Source organism: Canis lupus, chromosome 2, assembly GCF_011100685.1.
Source record: "Canis lupus familiaris isolate Mischka breed German Shepherd chromosome 2, alternate assembly UU_Cfam_GSD_1.0, whole genome shotgun sequence".
In the NCBI taxonomy this organism is placed as follows: Eukaryota; Metazoa; Chordata; class Mammalia; order Carnivora; family Canidae; genus Canis; species Canis lupus.
The window spans coordinates 66,198,091-66,219,340 of NC_049223.1; the positions used below are offsets into that span (position 1 = coordinate 66,198,091).

Genomic DNA, 21,250 nt, shown 5'->3' on the forward strand with positions numbered 1-21,250 from the left:
CTATTTTATTCACAATTATATATACGTATTATAAGAAGGGAAGTTTGTGGGAATTCTCTGGATGAGAGACTCAGTGTGGTTAGGGTAAGAATCCCTCTTGTTTAACTCCTGACTCTGGTATTTTACTATGACAGAGGGCAATTCATTGAACCTCTCTTGCTTGGTTTTATTATCTGTAAATGGGGTTATAATAGTCCCTGTGGTTGTGAGGACTGAAGGAGTCCTTTTATGTAAGGCACGTGGAACAGTGCCTGGTACGTTGTAAATGCTGTGTAAGTGTTTGTTGTTCTTATTAGCCTGATGCTCACCCAGGCCAGGCGATTTTGGGCTGAAAGCCTCAGAGGGAGAATTAGAATGAAGGTGAGATGCTCAGGTTTTTTATAAGAGGGCCTGTGCACTCAAAGGTAAAGAAACTCTGGGCTAGATGGGAAACAGCCCCTGGCTGAAATAAATAAACAGCTGAGATATTAAACCCAGTGTCTGAAGGGTAAGTGAATGGAGGAAAGTCAATAAAAGCAAGAAAAAAAAGAGAGAGAGAGAGAATGAAATAAGCAAGTGTGCTCACAGAGCAGTAGTTGCACCAAAAATCTCGATCTTGAGAGGAAGGGAGGATGTGTGAGAAATCAGGATGCTTTTGCTGGGGCATCTGTTGTGGGGCTGTCAGTCCTGTTACTGCCCTTTGTTTCTTTGTGATGTGCTTTTATTTTCCTGGGTTCTTCACGCGCAGTTTAGTCACTCTGAGGGCTTGAATTCAGCAATGAACCCAAGCCAGAATGAATGGCAATGACATACCAAAGCCTCAACAGAATGCTTCTCAATTATTGTGACTGTGTTCTATGATCCCAAACAACAAAACATTCTTTCCCCAGCAATACACCAAGCAAATTTTATACCAAACTGGGTACACATAATTAATATTTTATAAAGTGATGATTTAGGAGAAAAGTAGACAAGAACAAATTCCCCTGAATGCAAGGCATATATTTTTTTCAGATTCAGAATCCCTTGCCTTCTCTGTCAAGGCCACATCAGTAGGAGGTCAGTCCTCAGATGCTGGCTCACATAAGGCAGCCTGAATGCTCTGTCAACCAAGGCCTGGGTTTTCTGAGTCAAGAATAGTATTTTGGGCTTGGGGGAGTTGAGTTCTCTTTGGGAATGGATTTGGGACTAGATGTGATGAAGGGAACATTCTCCATTGTCCCCTTATGGAACTAAGGAGGATTAGTTGAAGCCCAGGGCTTCATCCATGGGACCCATTCAACAGCAGGATCACTCTGGATTTGTTGATGGAAGTTGTTATTAATTTCTTAAATGGGTGGTTAGGGAGAATATGCTAATTACAAGTTGGACAGATGAGAAGATGAAATCTGAGAGATGAAATTAGGTACCCCTGGGGCACCAATAGAGTGAGAAAACTCATCTTTATTGAAGCTGTATGATGTTAAACACCTACCAGGCAGGCCTCAGTGAGAAAAGCCTCAGTATGGAGGGGAGGTGATTTTTTGGAAATGGCAGTTGGAGGTTTTCAAATCTGTCTCAGGCATGTGGTGGGTAGGGTATGGAGGCCAGACCTTGGGGGTAGGAGAGCCAGAAGCCACTCTCCCAACAGCAGCATGGACCAAGCAGGTCCTTCCAGGAAATTTTTACTTTCATCCTGGGACTGAATATGGTATGAAAAAGGATACTCTAGATCTGAAGGGTCAGAGGCCTCTGAAGCAACTGGGAGAAGGGGATAATTTAGGACAATCCATGGAGTTTTGAGTGAATGGTCTAGGCCAAGCAAGGATGTGGATTGGAGACTTTCAAACATATTCAATTAGAGGTCTTCCTTGGAAATTATCCTCTCTGTACTGACAGAGACAAGGTGATAAATCTCCCACCATTTTGATGAAAATCCAAAGCAAAATAGATTAAGATCTTGCCATCCCTAATTTGCCAGCCCATGATTTGTGAGCCATGAAATGGAAAAAAAAAATGTTCCTGTAAGAGTTCCAACTGTGCCACAATTTCTCATCGCAGCAAATATAATTCCCATGGATATAATGGTTCAGAGCCAAGGCAACATCTCATCCTAAACCCTATACCTCTCTTTTGTTCTTCAGGCATTTAGTGTGATTGCCATGTTTAATGTAATGAAGTTTTCAATTGCAATCTTGCCTTTCTCAGTCAAAGCAATGGCTGAAGCCAATGTCTCTCTGAGGAGAATGCAGGTATAACTAACACCGGGTGAGTAGGGAAGAGAGAGATCTCATTTTGGGGTGGGAAAATTCTCTGATCTGTGGAAGCTGTGTCAACCCTTGGGAGGGCAGGGTCACTTGTTTGAAGAACATTGGGAGAAGGCCCTGCATTCAGAGTTGGATCAACAAATGTGCATCAAGGAAGGTACAAGCAAGGCTTTATAAGGTGGTTTGCCCTTTTAGTAAAAATGAAATAAAATCTCCATACATGGAGATGATATTCTTGACCCTCTTTTCCCAAGCTATAAATCTTAAAATGTTCCAGGAGTGGGGTTGAGTTTGACCTGAGCCATCCTCTGCCCCTTTACCTACTTGGTTTGTCTTATAATGGGTGTGGTGATGAGAGTGATGAAGAGGGTGATGGTGCATCACATTTATGGACTCAGTTGCTTTATTCATTCATTCAGCCATTCATCAGAGATGTACTGTGTGCTTCCTATATATAAACCATTATGGGAAGTGCAAAGAAGAGGAGAAGAGAGTCTTTACTTTCAAGAGCCTCCAGTTTAGTGTAGGACCAGGTATCCCAGGAATTGCTTATGCAGTAAGGATATGTGACATGTGAAAAGGGTGCATAAAGTGGTACTGAAGTTCAGGCAAGGAAAGGAAAAGGAGGAGGGTGTTTCAAACGAGAGAACAGCATGTTCAGGCATGAGCAAATTAATTGAATGATTTTATTCACTCAGGCCAGCAATCTAGAAGTCATCTTAGGCATCCAAGGTACCTGTGTCTGTCTTCTCCCTTACTATCTACAGTTAACCAATCAAGGGCCCCATTGAGTCACCTTCTGCTCACTGTATTTCCTCAATTTTAAGAGGGCACTATTTGTAAGATTGGGTTGGTTGGTTGTGGTGTTGACTTATCACTTTTTGAACAAAACACAAACACGAACACCATTGCATTAATTGTATATATTATATCAAATATCTTAGGCTAGAGGAATAATGCTATTTCTTGACTTCTCAACTTTTGCTCTGTCCCTACTGCCATCACCTTCACTCAAGGCCTTATCATCTCTCATCTGAATTATCACAGTGACTCATGAACCAATCTTCCTTTTCCATTATTGATCTCCTCAAATCCACATCATACTCAGCCCCCCACAAAGCTGTTAAAATTTTGGTGTGATCACTGATATTCACCTGCTTGAGATCCTTGACTTCTTGTTCCCTCCAGGACTGAAACTGAACTTTCCATCAGTAGGTCCTCAGTTATATCTCCACCTGATTGCCTATACCCTTCCTACCTTGAGTTCTGTAGTAACCCTGAATTACTTGTTTCATACTCCACCCTGATAAACCATGGTGTTGCATGTTTCCTTGCTTTGCTAATGCCATGCCCTCTGTTAGAAGGCTCCCATCTCCCTTTCCTTCCCTCATCTTTGCCTGTACAGCACCTGTACAGACTCAGCTCAGGCACCAGTACATGGCCCTTGGGATGGGGAGCTAAGTTTCCTTCTCTGGAAGTCACAGTGTTTTGTTCTTGTCACATTTCCCTGAAATGTCTGTATATATTCCCATCTTCCCCCAGACTGTAATCTCTTTAAGGACAGGAATCATGCCTTATTCATAATTTCATTTCTGCTGTTTACCCCAGAATCTGGCACAGGGTAGGCGCTTGGCAAATGCTTTATTGAACTGAACTGAGTGGGGGCCTAGGAAAAAGACACAGTAGAGGCTGAGCATGTGACCTTTGTTTCATAAGCATTAGTGCCAGACAATGAAGCCCCCACCCAAAGACTGGCAAAAGCTGATTACCTTGGGCATGAGGACTAAATGTAGCTGCAATTAGTATTCTCCAATGTGGGTGACCCACATAGACCTTGTGGTTAAAGAGGCATCTGTCCTAGATCGCATGAGCTAGTAGACTATTTCTGCTGCAGCTTCTCCTAGGGGAATATCTTCAGAATATCTTCTCTGAATGTCCTGAGTACAATTGCCAAGATTATGGTTTTGGGTCATTAGAAGATATATATTGGGATGGTTCTTGCAAATGGATAATGTGTGCCCAGTTAATTTTGTCTCTTTAATCTTAGAAAATTCTCATAGATAAAAGCGCCCCATCTTACATCATCCAACCAGAAGACCCAGATACTGTCTTACTTTTAGCAAATGCCACCTTGACTTGGGATCAAGAAACCAGCAGAAAAAGTGACCTAAAGAAAGTGGAGAACCAGAAAAAGCATTTTCTCAAGAAACAGAGGCTAGAGGCATACAGTTTGAGTTCATCAGACCAGGGAGTTGCTGGCCCAGAGGAGCAAAGTGGTAGCCCCAAATTGGTTCTGCACAATATAAGCTTTGTGGTAAGAAAGGTGGGTATGTGTTCTACAGGTGTGGTGGCTTCCATCTTTCCTCCTTGATTCACACAGCTATGGCCTTCTCAAGGCCTAACATAATTCAGTTTGAGCTGGAGGTGGTGGAGGGATGTCTCTAACTAGGTTGTTTTTTTTTCCCCAACTTTAAAACTATGTACATGGATATTGAAAAATTCTCTTCAAGCTGAGAGAAGAGGGTGATTGTATTAATTTTTTAAAGATTTTTAAATTTATTCATAAGAGACAGAGAGTGAGGCAGAGACCCAGGCAGAAGGAGAAGCAGGCTCCCTGCTGGGAGCCCGATGTAGGACTCCATCCCAGATCCCAGGATTATGCCCTGAGCCAAAGGCAGATGCTCAACTGCTGAGCCACCCAGGTGTCCCTGGTGGTTGTATTAGTACTGATCTTCTAACTCCAAAGTAGTCAGTTGCAATGTTGAATGGACAATCCATTTCAGGTTGCTAGGCTCAAATTGAATATCTTTTATAAAAAATCTTTGATTTGTTCTTAATTTCACATTGAAGTAGTATGATAGATAATAACCAACAATCATGAGCACTTACTATTTACCAGGTACAAAATTAATTCATTTAACCACCCTAAGAACTTTAAGAGGTAGGTACTACAGCTACCCTCACTTTATGATTGAGAAACCTGACACACTGGGAGGTTGCATAATTTATCCAAGATAACACTGCTATCAGGTGGCAGAAGAGGGCTTCACACCCAGGGCAAATGGCCCCAGAATCTGTGCTTGTAAGCAACATACTTGTTAAAAGCAAATGAGATCAACAAACAACGCAGCAAAGGAAGCCAGCCAGTCTGTTGACTGTTCCCCTCAGGATTGGGGAATAGAGTTTTTAGACAAAGCTCTGCATTTATGGGATGTTTGGCCTTCTCCTGCATGTGGTTCTCTTGCACTGAGAACTCAGAAGCAGTGCTCCAGGGATGGCAGTGTTGTTGATTTTGCTGCAGAGGGCTCAGCATTAATCTTGTGCCTAGTATTTTAATCTCCCATCTTGTTGACTCACCCTTTCCCCATGCGAGCACTACAGAAGGAGAGGTTCCTGTTTATTATGTGATGCTAAGCTCAATAGCTGGTGTAAAGTGGTGCTTCTTATCGTTAGCAGAGTTGTCTGCCACATATTCATGGGAAATTGTGTTTGGTTGGATGAGTGCAATTGAGCTAGGTTCTCAGTTAAGTCCTGCCGGGTGCAGCCCACTTTGCTTTCTCATTCCCTTCCCCTGCTTATGATGTGCAGCACCTGGATTGGTCTAACCATGTCTTTGAGTTGCTCCAGAGAGGCCTCAGTGAACTACTATTGTGTTTTAAAGAAGCTGCCTTTTATCCCCTTTATTGCTTTCCTTCTTCTCATTATGTTGATAACTCTTGGGTTTGTGCACCAAGGACATTGTCAGTGTTTTCTGAAACAAGTTGAAGACATAGTGGGGGCAACACAGCATTGAGTGGATTAAGGGTGTGTCTCTGGAACCTGGTGTACCTGGGTTCCAATCCTACCCACTTGCCAGCTGTGTGACTTTTAGTATATTGCTTAACCTCTTAGAGCCTCTCCTCCTTCACCTGCTCAATGGATATTTTAATAATAGTAGCACTTCACAAGGTGGGTGTGAGAACTGAAGGAGGTATCATACAAAAAATGCTAAGCCCACTGTAAGTCTCAACTGATGTTAGCTATTGTTGCCCTTTTTCGTCTCACAACCAAGTCCAGCTTAAGTGTTGCCCTTAAATGTCCTAAATTCAGAGCATCCATATTATCCCAAATTTAGTTCCAGAATTCCATTGGACTATAGCCTTTTTGATATCAGGGCATGTATCTGTCTCATTTATAGTTGTGACAGTGCACCAAAGCAAGTGCCTGGCACAGAGTAGACTCCCAACACTTTTCTGAATGAACAAATGAATAATTGGAAACTCATGGGTTTTCTTCGGAAGACAAGGATAAATCTAGAAGGTTCAGACCTGGTCTCAGGTAGTGGATAGAACTCAAAAGAGAACCAAATGCCTAAAAACTGGATCCATACCTGTGGTCTCTTTGCCCCCAAATCTGTCATGCCCTAGTTACTTGAAGTCCTTTTAGGGGAATTAAAATGGATCTGCTTCACTTAGTTCACTTACTTGTAGCTTCAATGACAATATGAGCTGCATAAGGCAGGGATCACATCTGCCTTGATTACTACTTCATCCCCAGTGCCTCGCATGATGCCTGGTGTTCCATAAAGACTTGTCAAAGAAATTCATGATGACAAGAAGCAATCTTCATGTGTTGAGGATGGCAGACAGGTGATGGGTCCTTCTGGTATATTTCAGGTGGGAAAGGAGCCATATTTAGCTCTGTGATGGGCATCTTTGCTCTAAAGGGTTATAGAGAGCAGGTCTTAATGAGAATGCTCTTAGATATTCCAACTGCAGCATTACAGTATTTGCTTGAACACAAGAGTGGGCACATGTCCACTTAAAAGTCTCCATATGGACTCTTGCTCTGCTCGCAGTGGTTTCCTCCCAGATATCTACATCCCCTTCAGGCGTCCTCAAATGTTACCTGTTGTCAGTGACCCATCCATGTGCACTGGCCATCTTCCAACTGCTGGATCTGTATCTGTACCTGAGGGCCTTCTCTACCACTTACAAAGTTCCCTCCACCCTCATCCTTATCTCCTCCCTGCTTTATGTGTTACCATGGCATGTACCTGTCATACTCCATATTTTACTTACTTACCTTGTTGATTGTTGGTCCCCCCAATTAAACATAAGCTCCATGAAGGCAGAGCCAAATTGTTGTCTGTCATGTTCATTACTGTATTGTGCTACTGCTAGTGTCCAGGGTGGCATCTGGCTCATAGCAGTCAATTACAAGATTTGTGGTTGAATTAATAGATCTGTAGCTGTAGAGTAATCCATGAACCCAATGTGCTCAGTAATTTCAGATTACACTTCAGTATGGTGGGAGGATACTTTAAAACTGACTTTAAAAAAACACTCAGCTCTCTGTACTTCAAAGGCTGCCCTTGTCCCCCTGGGTTGTGCAGCCTTTAACTTCTATTAGATTTGCTTTCCTGGAGTGTGCGCAAGGGACAATTCTCATGTCCAGGCCCCATGTGTTGTCCCAGACCAACACAAGGCTGTTTCACATCAGTGCTTGTGCATGATTTCTAGAAATCCTCCAGGCACTCTGCTGTGCTGTGCCAAGGAAAGCACTTAATTAAGACTTAAGTTCCTGCATCCTCTCAGGCTGTGTATCGGGTTTGGGGTGTGAGGATATAGCTGCCTACCTCTTAAAGCCAGCAGTGACCCCTTGGTCACCACCTGGCCTGGCTGGCAGAGTTTGGGAGCAACACCTTTGGCCCAAGACCCTCTAAAATCTGGTGGCATGACTATATCTGTTTTCTGTTTCTCTGGTAGGGGAAGGTCTTAGGAATATGCGGGAACGTTGGAAGTGGAAAGAGTTCCCTCATTGCAGCTCTCCTAGGACAGGTAAGCTGTGAAGATGGAGCACTTATATGACAGTCAAATGGTCCCCTGCCTGCTGTGTCAGGGCCCTCCGAGAACAGTGGACCCAGTGGCTGGGCTTGGCTGCACTCGACGCTGTGCACACAGTTAACAGTGATTTCCAGAAGGTTAACGTGTGCAGTAGCTCCTTGGTGAGGCCGAGCTTTTTATACTCTTGAGTTTACCTTCTAAGGACATGTGTTAAACAGTGACTGTTTCCTTGCCTAGAGTGCCATCTTTGTCAAAGGAAGAGACAAGTCATTAAATGCATGGTAGTCCCCATGACTTGGGTTGTCCTGATTAGAGAGGCCAGCAAGGCAGCTTGTCAGGGAAGGACCAAAGAACCTATGACTCACCATGACTTTGGATGTGTTTTTCCCCTCATTATCTCCATATCTCCAGTATCTGCCCAGAGCAGTGGCTCAGTCAAATCTTCTTTGATGGAGTAGCTGAATGCATGCATCAACTAAAGCAGTAACGTGCCCTCAACTTCTCTGTAGACCTTGTGGCAGGGAGAGGGAGGAGCCCAGGATTCTTGTCCTTTGCTACTTCTAGCTATGTGACCCAGGCTTGAGCACCATGCTGTCTCTTGCATATCCTGTCTCCTAACACCTTTGAACATGGTATCATCACTAGTATCCACTGTTACCTGTTAGATGCCCACCATGTAGGATTATCCTAAGTGAACTTATGTAGTCAGGGTCACACACCAGAGCCCATGTCATTTTTTAATTGGATTGCCCAATCTGCCACATGAAACTGGATTTTCCAGTTCTCTTGAAGACTGAGAAATTCTTTTTTTTTTTTAAAGATTTTATTTGTTTATTCATGAGAGAGAGAGAGAGAGGGAGAGAGAGAGAGAGAGAGGTAGAGACACAGGCAGAGGGAGAAGCAGGCTCCATGCAGGGAGCCCGATGTGGGACTTGATCCCAGGTCTCCAGGATCACGCCCTGGGCTGAGTGTGGCACTAAACCACTGAGCCACTGGGGCTGCCCAAGACTGGGAAATTCTGGCTGCACCAGGCCGGCATCCTTGCACCAGGCCCTGTGCCAAATGTGCACTTGAATTGAGGCTACTTCCTTGAGACAGGGCATGTGAAGACCACCATCCACAGCCATGGAGGCTATGTCTTGCCTCTGGGACCTGGCTGAGGAGGGTGGGACCCAGCTGTACACCTGGAGGAAAAGGGAGCCTTTGTGATAGGTTCTCTCAGAGGGCATCCTGTTCTGGAGGTGACATGTGGCCTCTCCAGCCTGCAGCAGAGCTTACCACTGCCTCTTCTGTGACATTGCTGCCTGGATGCTTGAAGATTTTTGACTTTGAGACCATCAGCCTATATAGTTGGGCTTTGCAGTATGTGGTCAAGACATCTTTTGACCGTCTTGCACCATCATGATTAGCATTCATGCAATAAGTGGGTGGCAGGTGCAGTGAGACCCTGAAGAGAATTCTGTGAGGTTTAGCTTCTGAAGGTATTCTGGTTATTTTGCTCTAGATGCGGTTACAGCAAGGGATTGTGGCCGTCAACGGGACTGTGGCCTATGTTTCCCAGCAAGCATGGATCTTTCATGGAAATGTGAGAGAAAACATATTATTTGGAGAAAAATATGATCATCAAAGGTATTATTAACTTCGAAAGCATGAGGCACTTTAGTATTTGATACCCTCTGCTATAGATGCTGCTGCCATTTATAACTCTTGCTAAGTAGGCTCCTCTAATGAATTCTGATTACACATTCATCAGATCCAAATGAGTATTGGTTTTTCCTGACCCAAGACTTCAGGAGAGGCACCTTCTGCAGACCTGAGATCACACTCTAAGAAATGGATGGAACTGGCACTTCATTCCCAGTGCAGAGTAGCATATGTTCTGAGGTTCTCTGTAACAGTACATATGTTATCTGACTGGAGAAAGATATATCTGGCAATTTTGCTTTAGGCCAAGTAACCAAAACTGCTCAAAATCATGAGCAGCAGGTATGCAAATTAGTCAGTCCCCAAATTACTAATTGACATCAGATATATAAGGATATGTTGCTGTTAATGTACTCAAAATGATCTAACGGAAGATAAACAAGGCTCAAGTCATAGTTTTTGGATCACTTTGGTTGATTATTTTAAACTCTGGAAAGTAGTAGCTTTCTATGGTTCTTTGCTGGATTTGGTGTGCTGCCGTGTACATACCCAGAGTTCTATAAACACCTATTTAGGGAGATTTTGTCATCCTATCCCCATTTTATGGATGAAGAGGCTGAAACTCAGAAGGAAAGTTGACCTGCTCAAGGTCAAACCTAGTAAGTGGCAGGGGTTGAGTCTTGAATGCCAGACCAACATCATTGGTTCTCACTTGAGCTTCCTGACATCTGGGTCACCTTAAAGCCTCCCCAAGCTCCATGATGTTGAAGTAAGAACCAGTGGGATTTTTTTTTTTTGTATATTTTTTTTAATTGGAGTTCGATTTGCCTACATGCAGCATAACACCCAGTGCTCATCCTGTCAAGTGCCCCCCTCAGTGCCCATCACCTGCTCACCCCTAACCTGCCCACCTCCCCTTCCACTACCCCTTGTTCGTTTCCCAGAGTTAGGAGTCTCTCATGTTCTGTCTCCCTTTCTGATATTTCCCACTCATTGTCTCTCCTTTCCTCTTTAATCCCTTTCACTATTTTTTATGTTCCCCATATGAGTGAAACCATATGTTTGTCCTTCTCTGATTGACTTAATTCACTCAGTATAATACCCTCCAGTTCTATCCACGTCAAGGCAAATGGTAGGTATCTGTCGTTTCTAATGGCTGAGGAATAAATATTCCATTGTATATATAGAGCACATCTTCTTTATCCATTCATCTGTCGATGGACACCGAGGCTCCTTCCACAGTTTGGCTATTGTGGACATTGCTGTTTTTGTTTGTTTAAATCTGGCTTTCAGCTCTCCAGTGATAGTCTGGACTTTCATATCTTACTGTCTGAACCTACCAAACCTGCTGGCTGACATTGGCCAGCATGTGTGTTCCCAGTGAGAGCTCTTACTTCTCCTTCTCTTCCCTGGCCATGGCATCCTGTTGCTAGGAGGCTCAAGAGTGGCAGGAAGGTCTGATCAGTGCAGGAGTCCTTGGCACCAGCTGAACTGCTCTGCTGTTTCTTAGCCTCCCCCCACCCCATCTGGAATGGCTTTTCTTTCCGCAGTAAATGGCTAGGAGGAGGGATTCCTATCTTTATCAGGCAGAAGAATGTCAGGGCAAATATTTACCAAATACTTTCAATTTGCAGGATCATACAGGATGATAGAGGAAAGAAGGGTGGCTCAATGTATCTTTGCCCCTGCCGTCTTCAAGTCCATGGTGCCAAGTGGCAGGATGTTGTGCTGGACTATTCAGAGGCAGCAGGAATCATGTTAGGGAAGAGAGGGTGATGCTTGAATTGGGCTTGGTAGGGTGGATCAAAGCATCCTTTGTATGTGTCATCTCTAGGGTGAACATGGGGCTCTCAGGCCATAGGAAGCAGGAGAGTGGGAGGAAGCTTAAGATGGAGGGTGTGAAGTGGCAAAGGGATGAGGATGTGCTGAGCAACCTGAATCTCATAGTTAAAGATTGACAAAAAAAAAAAAAGATTGACAGAGGTAATAATATTAATAATAACCACCACCGATGAAGAATTTGCAATGTACTAGGAATTGTGCTAATGGCTTTACATATGTGTTCTTGTTTCCTTCTCACAATCCAGTGAGAGTTATTAGCCCAATTCATAGAGTGGAGAGTGAGGATCAGGGAGGTACAGTCTCTTGTCCAAGGTTACCCAGCTGGATTCGAATAGAGATTGTTCTCATCCCCAAATCCCTTGTCTTTTAAAAAAGTTTTTTTTTTTTTTATTTGAGTATAGTTGACAACTATGTTACATTAGTTTCAGATGTACAACAGTGATTCAACTTCTCTACCTTACGGTATGCTCATCCCAAGTGTAGCTACCATGAGTTACGGTACAACTCTATTCCAGTATCATTGACTAGATACCCTGTGTTATACCTTCCGTCCTCATGACTTACTCATTCTATAACTGGAAGCCTGAATTTCCCACCACCCTACTTCACCCATTTTGCTCATTCCCTTTCTTCACCTGCAACCATCAATTTGTTCTCTGTATTTATGATTCTGACTCTGCTTTTTGTTTGTTTATTCGTTTGTTTTTTTAAAATTGCATATATGAGAAACCATATGGTGTTTGTCTTTCTCAGTCTGACTTATTTCATTTAGTATAATACACTAAAGGTCCATCCATGTTGTTGCAAAAGACATGATCTCATCCTTTAAAAAAAAAAAGATTTTATTTATTCATGAGAGACACACACACATACAGAGGCAGAGACATAGGCAGAGGGAGAAGCAGGCTTCCTGTGGAGAGCCTGATTCAGGAATTGATCCCAGGACCCCAGGATCATGACCCGAGCCAAAGGCAGATGCTCAACCACTGAGCCACCCAGGTGCTGCTAATCTCATCCTTTTTAAAGGCTATGAAGTATTCTATCATACACACATATACGCACACATACATCACATCTTCCTTATCCACTCATGTATCAATGGACACTTAGCCATATCTTGGCTATTGTAAATAATGATGCAATAAACTTAGATGTGCATGTATCTTTTCCAATTAATGTCTTTGTTTTCTATGGGTAAATACCCAGTATTGGAAAGACTGGATCACATGGTATTTCTGTTTTTTTTTTTTTTTTTTTTTTTTAAGATTTCATTTATTTATTCAGGACACACACACACACACACACACACACAGAGAGAGAGAGAGAGAGAGAGAGAGAGAGAGAGAGACAGGCAGAGGGAGAGGCAGAGGGAGAAGCAGGCTCCATGCAGGGACCCTGATGTGGGACTCCATCCCGGGTCCCCAGGATCACGCCCTGGGCTGAAGGCAGGCACTAAACCTCTGAGCCACCCAGGGATCCCCCCGTATTTCTGTTTCTAATTTTTGAGGAAACTCTATACTATTTTCCAGAGTGTCTGCACCAATTTACATTCCTACCAACAGCATATGAGTTCCTTTGCTTCACACCCTCTCCAAAGCTTGTTATTCCTTGCCTTTTTGATTTAGACATTCTGACAAGTGTAAGGTGATATCTCATTGTGGTTTTGGTTTGCCTGATGGTTAATGATATTAAGCATCTTTTCATGTGTCTGTTGGCCATCTGTATGTCTTTTTTAGAAAAATGTCTATTTAAGTCCTCTGCCTATTTTTTAATCAGATTTTTTTTTGGTGTTGAATTGTATAAGTTCTTTATATATTTTGGATATTAACCCCTTATTGGATGTATCATTTGCAAATATCTCCTCCCATTCAGTAGCTTGTCTTTTTGTTTGTTTTTAAGGCTTTAATTATTTTTTTCATGAGAGACATTCAGAGAGAGGCAGAGACATAGGCAGAGGGAGAAGCAGGCTCATTGTGGGGAGTCTGATGCAGGGTCTTTTTGTTTTGTTGATAGTTTCCTTTGCTGTGCAAAAGTGATTGATTGATGGATGGATGGATGGATGGATGGATTGATAGTAGACAATGGGGGGTCCAAATTCATGAACCTGAAATCAAGACCAGAGCTGGGATCAAGAGTTGGATGTTTGACTGAGTGAACCACCCAGGTAACTCCAAAGGATCTTTATTTTGATATAGTCCAAATAATTTATTTTTGCTTTTGTTTCCCTTGCCTTAGGAGATATATCTAAAAATATATTGCTACAGCCAATCAGAGAAATTACTGCCAGTGTCTTCTTCTAGGATTCTTGTGGTCTTAGGTCTTAGGTCTCACATTTAGGTCTAATCCATTTAGATTTTATTTTTGTACATGGTGTTATAAATTGGCCCAGTTTCATTCTTTTGCATGTCCAGTTTTCTCAGCACCATTTATTGAAGAGATTGTCTTTTCCCATTGTATATTCTTGCCTCCTTTGTTATAGATTAATTGACCATTTAAGTATGGGTTTATTTCTGGGCTCTCTATTTTGTTCCTTTGATCTATGTGTCTGTTTTTGTGCCATTACCATACTGTTTTGATTACTACAACCTTGCAGTATATCTTAAAATCTGGAATTGTGATACCTCCAGCTTTATTTTCATTTTCAAGATTACTTTGGTTACTTGGGGTCTTTTGTGGTTCCATACAAATTTTAGTTTTATTTGTCCTAGTTCTGTGAAATATGCTGTTGGTATTTTGATAGGGATTGCATTGAATCTGTAGATTGCTTTGGATACTGTGGATATTGTTAATTCTTCCAATTCATGAGCACTATATATCTTTCCATTTACTTGTTGTCATCTTCAGTGTCTTTCATCAGCGTTTTATAGTATTCAGAGTACAAAACTTTCATCTCCTTGGTTAAGTTTATTCTTAGGTATTTTATAATTTTTTTGTGCCATTGTAAATAGAATTATTTTCTTAATTTTCCTTTCTGTTACTTCATTATGAGTGTATAGAAATGCTACCAATTTCTGGGTATCAATTTTGTATCCTGCAACTTCACAGAACTCATTTGTAACTTCTGGTAGTTTTTTGGTGGAGTCTTTAGGATTTTCTGTGTAGAGTATCATATCATCTACAAATAATGACAGTTAAACTTCTTCTTTACAAATATGAATTTTCCTCTCATTTCTTTTTCTTATCTGATTGCTGTGGCTAGAACTTCCAATATTATATCAAATAAAAGTGGCAAAACTGAATATCCTTGTCTCATTCCTGATGTTAGAGGAAAACCTCTCAGTTTTTTACCATTAGATATTAGGTGTGCATTTTTACCATATGGCCTTTATTATGTTGAGGTATACTCCCTCTAAACCTACTTGGTTGGGAGTTTTTATTTGAACGAATGTTAAATTTTTGTCAAATGCTTTTTCTGCATCTATTGAGATGATCATATGATTTTTATCTTTCATTTTGTTGATATTGTGTACCATGTTGATTGATTTGCAAATATTGAACCATCCTTGCATCTTCTGATTGTTAAATGGGGTGTGCTAATATTTTGAAGATTTTTGCATCTATATTCATCGGGGATATTGACTTGTAGTTTTTTTTTCTTTTGTGGTATCTTTGGTTTTGGTATCGGGGTATTGCTGGCTTCATAGAATGTATTTGGAAGCTTTCCTTCCTCTTCTATTTTTTTGGAATAGTTTGAGGCAAATAGGTATTAACCCTTCCTTAAGTGTTTGTAGAATTCACCCGTGAATCTGTTTGGTCCTGGGCTTTTATTTTTCAGTAGGTTATTATTATATCATTGATTTAATTTAGTTACTAGTAATTGGGCTGTCAAAATTTTCTATTTCTCCTTCATTCAGTTTTGGAATGTTATATATTTTTAGAAATTTATCCATTTCTTCTAGGTTGTCCAATTTATTATAAAATTTATCATAGGATCATCTTATAATCTTTTGTATTTCTGTGGTGTCAGTTGTTACTTCTCTTTCATTTCTGATTTTATTTTTGGGGGGCCCTTTCTTTTTCTTGATGAATTTGGCTAAGTGTTTATCAATTTTATTTATATTTTCAAAGAACCAACTCTTGGTTTTGTTGATCTTTTTTTCTGGTTTGTTTTCATATCTATGTCATTTATTTCTGCTCTGATCTTTATTATTTTTTTCCTTCTACTCATCTTGGGTTTTGTTCTTCTTTTCCTAGTTCCTTCAGGTGTAAGGTTAGATTGCCTATTTCAGCTTTTTCTTGTTTCTTAGGTAAGCCTGTATCACTATATGTTTCCCTGTTAGAACTGCTTTTGCTGTGTCCCCCAAATTTTGAACCATTGTGTTTTCATTTTTTCTTCAGGAATTTTTAAAATTTCTTCTTAGATTGCCTCACTGATCCATTGGTTCTTAAGTATCATGTTGTTTAGACTCTGTGTATTTGTGTTTTTCCTGTTTTTTTTTTCTTGTAGTTGCTTTCTAGTTTTATTACTGTTATGATCATAAAAGATGTATACTATGATTTCAATCTTCTTAAATTTATTGAGGATGGTTTTGTGGCCTTGTATGTGATGTATTATGGAGAATGTTTCATGTACACCGGAATGTATTTTGTTGTTTTTGGAAGGAATGTTCTTTATATATCTCTTAGGTCCAGCCAGTCAAATGCATCATTCAAAGACAATGTTTTCTTACTGATTTTCTGCCTAGATGATCTAACCATTGATGTATGTGGGGGGTGTTAAAGTCTTCTACTGTTGTAATACCATCAATTTCTCTCTTTATATTCATTAATATTTGCTTTATGTATTTAGATGTTCCAATGCTGGGTGCATGGATATTTACAACGGTTCTATCCTCTAGTTGGATTGATCCCTTTATCACTATGTAATATATTTGCTTTAAAGTCTATTCTCTCTAATGTAAATATTGCAATCTTGTCAAAGCCCCTGGTCTTAACCACTGTGTATACCACTCCTAAAGTTGGTGTATGGGAGTGATGCTCAGAGCTATACCCAACTTCCGCTTCAGGACATTGAGTGATGCCAGGGGCCAGCATGCCCCCTGAAGGGCAGCTACCCATAATCTGCCTACTTGCCCTCTTATTGGTGCCCTTTATTGGGAAAGTGTGTCCTGCAAAGTCTGAGTTGTGAGGCTTACCCACTGTCATGCACTGAGAAGAGAGGATCCCAATGATGCTGGTATCAATCAACTAATCAACCAATTAATTAGTCAACTAATTAACCCTTGTGGAGGCATACAGCCTGCCAAGTGGGATAGAAACCTGGGGCTCAGTGGTGGGAACTGGGTGCTCCTTGTATAGGGCATGAGCTTGATCCGACACCAGGGACACCAAGAAATTCAGAGCAGGAACCAGTTTTTGAAGCAGAGATGTGGTGTACTGTGGTGCCCTGGGAAACAGTCTACCCACAGTGGGAGCCTTCTGAGTGGGAATGAGGCATAGATAAAACCCAGGAAAAAGGGTGTGAAATCCTTCTGTAGCTTAAGGCCTGGACATGTCTGAGTCCCTACTTACTAGCTTATTGACTCTCCTGGATCCCTTGCTGTCAGAAGTCCCCAGGGGGTGGTACTGGGGTCATGCCTAATAGGTCATGGGACCCCCAGCTTTTCTGTGCTTTGCAGGATGAGGTGCTAGTCCCAGAAGTATGGCTGCTGAGAATTGGTTAGGGTCTTGCCCATTAGATTCCCCAAGACTGGCCCAGTGCTAGACAGTAGGCAATGCTGAGGGACAAAACCAAGAGGCCAGGAGGTCCAAGGACCTGAGATCCTATTCCTGCTTGGCCTCTGTTCCTCAGGCAGTATTCTCTGTGCTAAGTGTCCTCAGGTATCTCACAGGGAGAAAGCCCTGCTCTCTCCAACCCAGTAGGAGTGACTGGTAGATAGAGGAGCATCCTGGAGCAGATGTCAGGGTCATCCTTTACTATCATCCCAGCACCCTGCTGTTACCCTCCACCCACATACATCTCTTCTATTCATGGTTTCGAATCCTCTGTGAAGCCTCCCACAGTGACCTCAGCCTACACTGGTCACTCCCTTCTCTGACTCCCAAGAGCAGTGCTAGCAGTTAGTGCCCCTATTTTCCCTTAGAGGTTTCATGTACATTGATATCTTCCCCTAAAAGCAGGAAGGCTGTGAAGGGATGAGTCATCCCTGAGTCAACTCTGCATCAGATGTGTGGGGAATCAAGGGGAAACTGCCTTTGGACACCAAAGATAAAGCAACTGGCCACCTCCTTGCCTTACCCAGTGACACCAGCAATGCCTTTCCAGGTAGCTTAGAGCAGCAATGGGGTCACCATGCTGACTTCTGTCATTTGTGTCCATAGGTATCAGCACACTATTCAAGTCTGTGCCCTCCAGGGGGATCTGAACAGCCTTCCATATGGAGACCTGACTGAGGTGAGCAGAGCTACGAGTTCAATCCCACTGCAGCAGCATGGCAGCCTGGCTGCCCAGGTCAGAAGAGCTGAGGCTGGCAGGCCCTGGTTCCATCCACATTTGGATGCCCTAGAAGACAAAAGGGTCCCAGGAAGCATAAGAAAAGCCAGGTTCTATCATCCTAAATTCTCCATCTGGGTTTATTCTGGGGGGAATATTACAATGGATGTAGAATCAATTCTACTTGTATTGGGTTCAGTGTGGTCACTCCTGGAGCCATTCCCAATCTGTCTGTTAACTTAGAGAATGTTTCTGGTGAAAGCTGATTCCTTATCTTATGCACTGGCCTTGTCCTCCAAAGACAGAGGTCTGGGGTGCTGCATTGTGGCTGGAGGCTCAAGGGCCCCTTCTTGATTCATTTGCTCTGCTCTCCAAACATTGCTCCCAGCTGCTTGTCCAAAAGGCTGCCTGGGTCCTGGGTTAAGCCTGCCAACTCAGGTCACTCAGGGATGGGGGTCACTGTGCCATATTCCTATTTCCTTTTCCCAATGTGCCCTCTGCTTAGTTTTTTACTTTGCCCAAAAGCCCCAGAGGAGACCAGAGAGCTAAGGTGTCTTGAAGAAAGACCAGTTCAGAACACAATTGCCTTTTTCTGCTAGGGCCTTCAATGTGCCTATGTCAAAGAAATGGCCACCACAGCCATCCTGGCCTGGCCTTCAGGATCTCTCTTGCCATATCTGTGGCCCACCTCCCCAGGGTTTGCTTCTACTCATCCCTACCTGCCTACCTAAGTGTATACTTGTCTTCTACCTCCAGACCTCTGTTTCTGCTATTGTTATTGCCTTTCAAGTTCCAACCACAAATCCACCCCCTTCAGGGAGACTTTCTTGAATCCTATAACCTACAGTAATTTGCCCCAGAATACTTGGCTTATGCTTCTCAGTTGGCAATAGTTAAATTCTGCTTTGTATCATAATCTGTATAACTGATCATGTCCCCACTTTCTGCTGGTATGAGCTCCCAGTAGATCGGGGACTTTTTTTTAGTCCAGCTTCATGTGTCTTTCCCCTGTGCTCAGCCTAATGCCTGGCTGAACATAATAGGGGTTCACTTCGGGTTCAGTTAGACAGAATAACCTAAAGTAGGCTATCTAGCTTTTCTTTCTACAAATACTGAGCACCTGCACTGGGTCAGATGTGGTGCCAGGCCTTAGGATTATAGTAATGAACAAGGTAGACGTGCCTTCTGTCTTTGTAGAACTCAGAGGTCCTAGTGGGGGTGAGGAGTTGGTCCACAAGCAAGTAAATTGAGAGCCCCCTTGTCCATTTGCTCTCAGGCACTTCTCCTTAATGTTCACCTGTCCACTCTCCCAGAGCTTTCTGCTCAACAATTTCTTTTGGTATTAGTAGTCAAGAAATACCCCTCTCTATGGGATATGCACTGGAATGGGGCTGTTGTGAGACAGGTCCCCCTCATTCAACATTGGAAAGAGATTTTCCCTAGTTGCCACTGCCCATCAGACTTCCTGCAGAAGTGAGTCTTCCATTTCCCAGGGCATCTGGTGCAGTCAGGGAGTCACTATAAGGGGTGGAGGAACTAGGATGTAGTAATTATCAGTGTGCAGAAAAGTTTTGAGAAATTTCAAGAAGCTCTTGTTCCCTAATGACTGCAGGGTGAGGGTGGGGCCCAGATATGAGCAGTAATATATCTCCTGTCTACAGATTGGGGAGCGGGGCCTCAACCTCTCCGGGGGGCAGAGGCAGAGGATCAGTCTGGCCCGTGCTGTCTACTCAAACCATGAAATCTACCTTCTGGATGACCCCCTGTCAGCAGTGGATGCCCACGTGGGAAAGCACGTTTTTGAAGAATGCATTAAGAAGACACTCAGGGGGAAGACCATCGTCCTGGTGACCCATCAGCTGCAGGTGACTGAAACTGGCAGGATCCACAAAGTCATAGGATGAGTGTGGTACCTAATGCTCAGAGAGTCTCCTCTTCTGCCTAAACCTGTCTCTCATATCTGAGGCTGGCCTCACCTGACAGGGTTAGGGAGGGAGCAAGTTGTGTAGGCTATACTCATGATTCTCCTCAGCCATCCCAGCTTGCACATAGTCCTGTTCCTCTCTGAGCATAGCCTCTATTGGTCCTAAATTTGGTTTTAGTGGGGCCAAGGCCTTTCTTCCACAAGAGCATAGACTCTCCAGAAGCAAATGTCTCATATCTATGGGTGGCCATGGGGCACCTCCTCCAGCTCTGGACCACTGATGATGGTTGGGAAATGGTGGTGGGATGGGAAGCAGGTGGAAATAACTCAGGCCCTATCCTTCCTCAGATTGGCCTGAGGACAGGAATGCCAGGAGGGGGATAAGGGGCCCTGATGCTCCTGGCATCACTGGCCAGGGGAAAAAGCCCAGAGACTAGGACTTTTGGGCTGAAGGCAAGACTCTTTTCCCTTTTCAGAGCCACTCATTCAGATTTTGGAACATGAATCTTCTTAAGGAGTTACTAAGCTTGCCCTGAATGTGCTTGAGAATTGGGTAGGGTGGGGAAAGTTCTCACAGTATCAGCCTCATCAGGTGTTCTGAATGCCTAGTAGGAATCTGAGACTCCCCTCTACCCTGAGACAAACCAGATTTTCCCCTGCTTCCATCTCCTGTTTCCACAGTGAGCCCCTAGAGGCGTGGGGTATGTGTGCACATGCATGTCCATGTGTATGTATGTGTATATACATGTGTGCATTTCCTGCTGGAGGAGAGATCCCATGGGACTGACTTACACTGAAAGGACTGTTGGAACAGAAGTCCTGTCTTCTTTCTTCTCCTGCTACCTATGGGGAAAATGTTCAACAGGGGTCTGGTCTGGGGGTAAGAGGCAGACCTCATGGTCTTTCCAAGGGTAAGTCAACCTAGAGGAAGGGGAGGCAAATGAGGTCGCCATGGCTACAGGATGCTCTAACCAGCATTTCTAGGATCTTCTCTCAGTGGCCAGAAGAGCCAGCTTGAAGAGGAGGAAGTTTCGTAAAGACCCAGAAAAACCATTCCTTCCCATTGCTATAGCTCTGCCCCAGCCTCTTTCTCTCTTTGCTGAGGACTGGAGTTCTCAGAATAAGCTTAAATCATCTGAATTTTGGGTTCCTTCTGAGTGGGCTCAATCACCTCCAGGAAGCATCCAGTGGGGCTGGTGCAGACAAGTTGCTCTGCTGGTCAGGCATCAGAATGGAGAAGATTGGGTTTCTTCTGGACTCTCATGAGGTCAGTGGGAATGGGCTTTCACCCAGTCAGGGCACTAAATGTTATAACTGCAGCTCTGCACTGTGAAAGTCTAAACCCTGGAGACCACCT

General features: G+C 43.1%; 1 protein-coding gene across 14 annotated transcripts in view; it reads left to right on the forward strand.

Annotated features, from left to right (window-relative positions):
* The window catches only part of ABCC12 (ATP binding cassette subfamily C member 12), an 82,731-nt gene that overhangs the window by 29,720 nt on the left and 31,761 nt on the right, over positions 1–21,250 (forward strand). For 13 of the 14 annotated variants that reach the window (XR_005355838.1, XR_005355839.1, XR_005355841.1 and 10 more), the window contains 6 exons: positions 2,103–2,210; positions 4,273–4,548; positions 7,973–8,044; positions 9,555–9,679; positions 17,858–17,930; positions 19,631–19,834. Coding sequence is in view for 9 of the 14 variants with exons in the window: in XM_038531126.1 (XP_038387054.1) it covers positions 2,103–2,210; positions 4,273–4,548; positions 7,973–8,044; positions 9,555–9,679; positions 17,858–17,930; positions 19,631–19,834 (858 nt within the window). In the remaining 5 variants the exon portion in view is untranslated. The remainder of the gene's footprint in view (positions 1–2,102; positions 2,211–4,272; positions 4,549–7,972; positions 8,045–9,554; positions 9,680–17,857; positions 17,931–19,630; positions 19,835–21,250) is intronic. The other variant, XM_038531124.1, reaches the window with a different exon arrangement.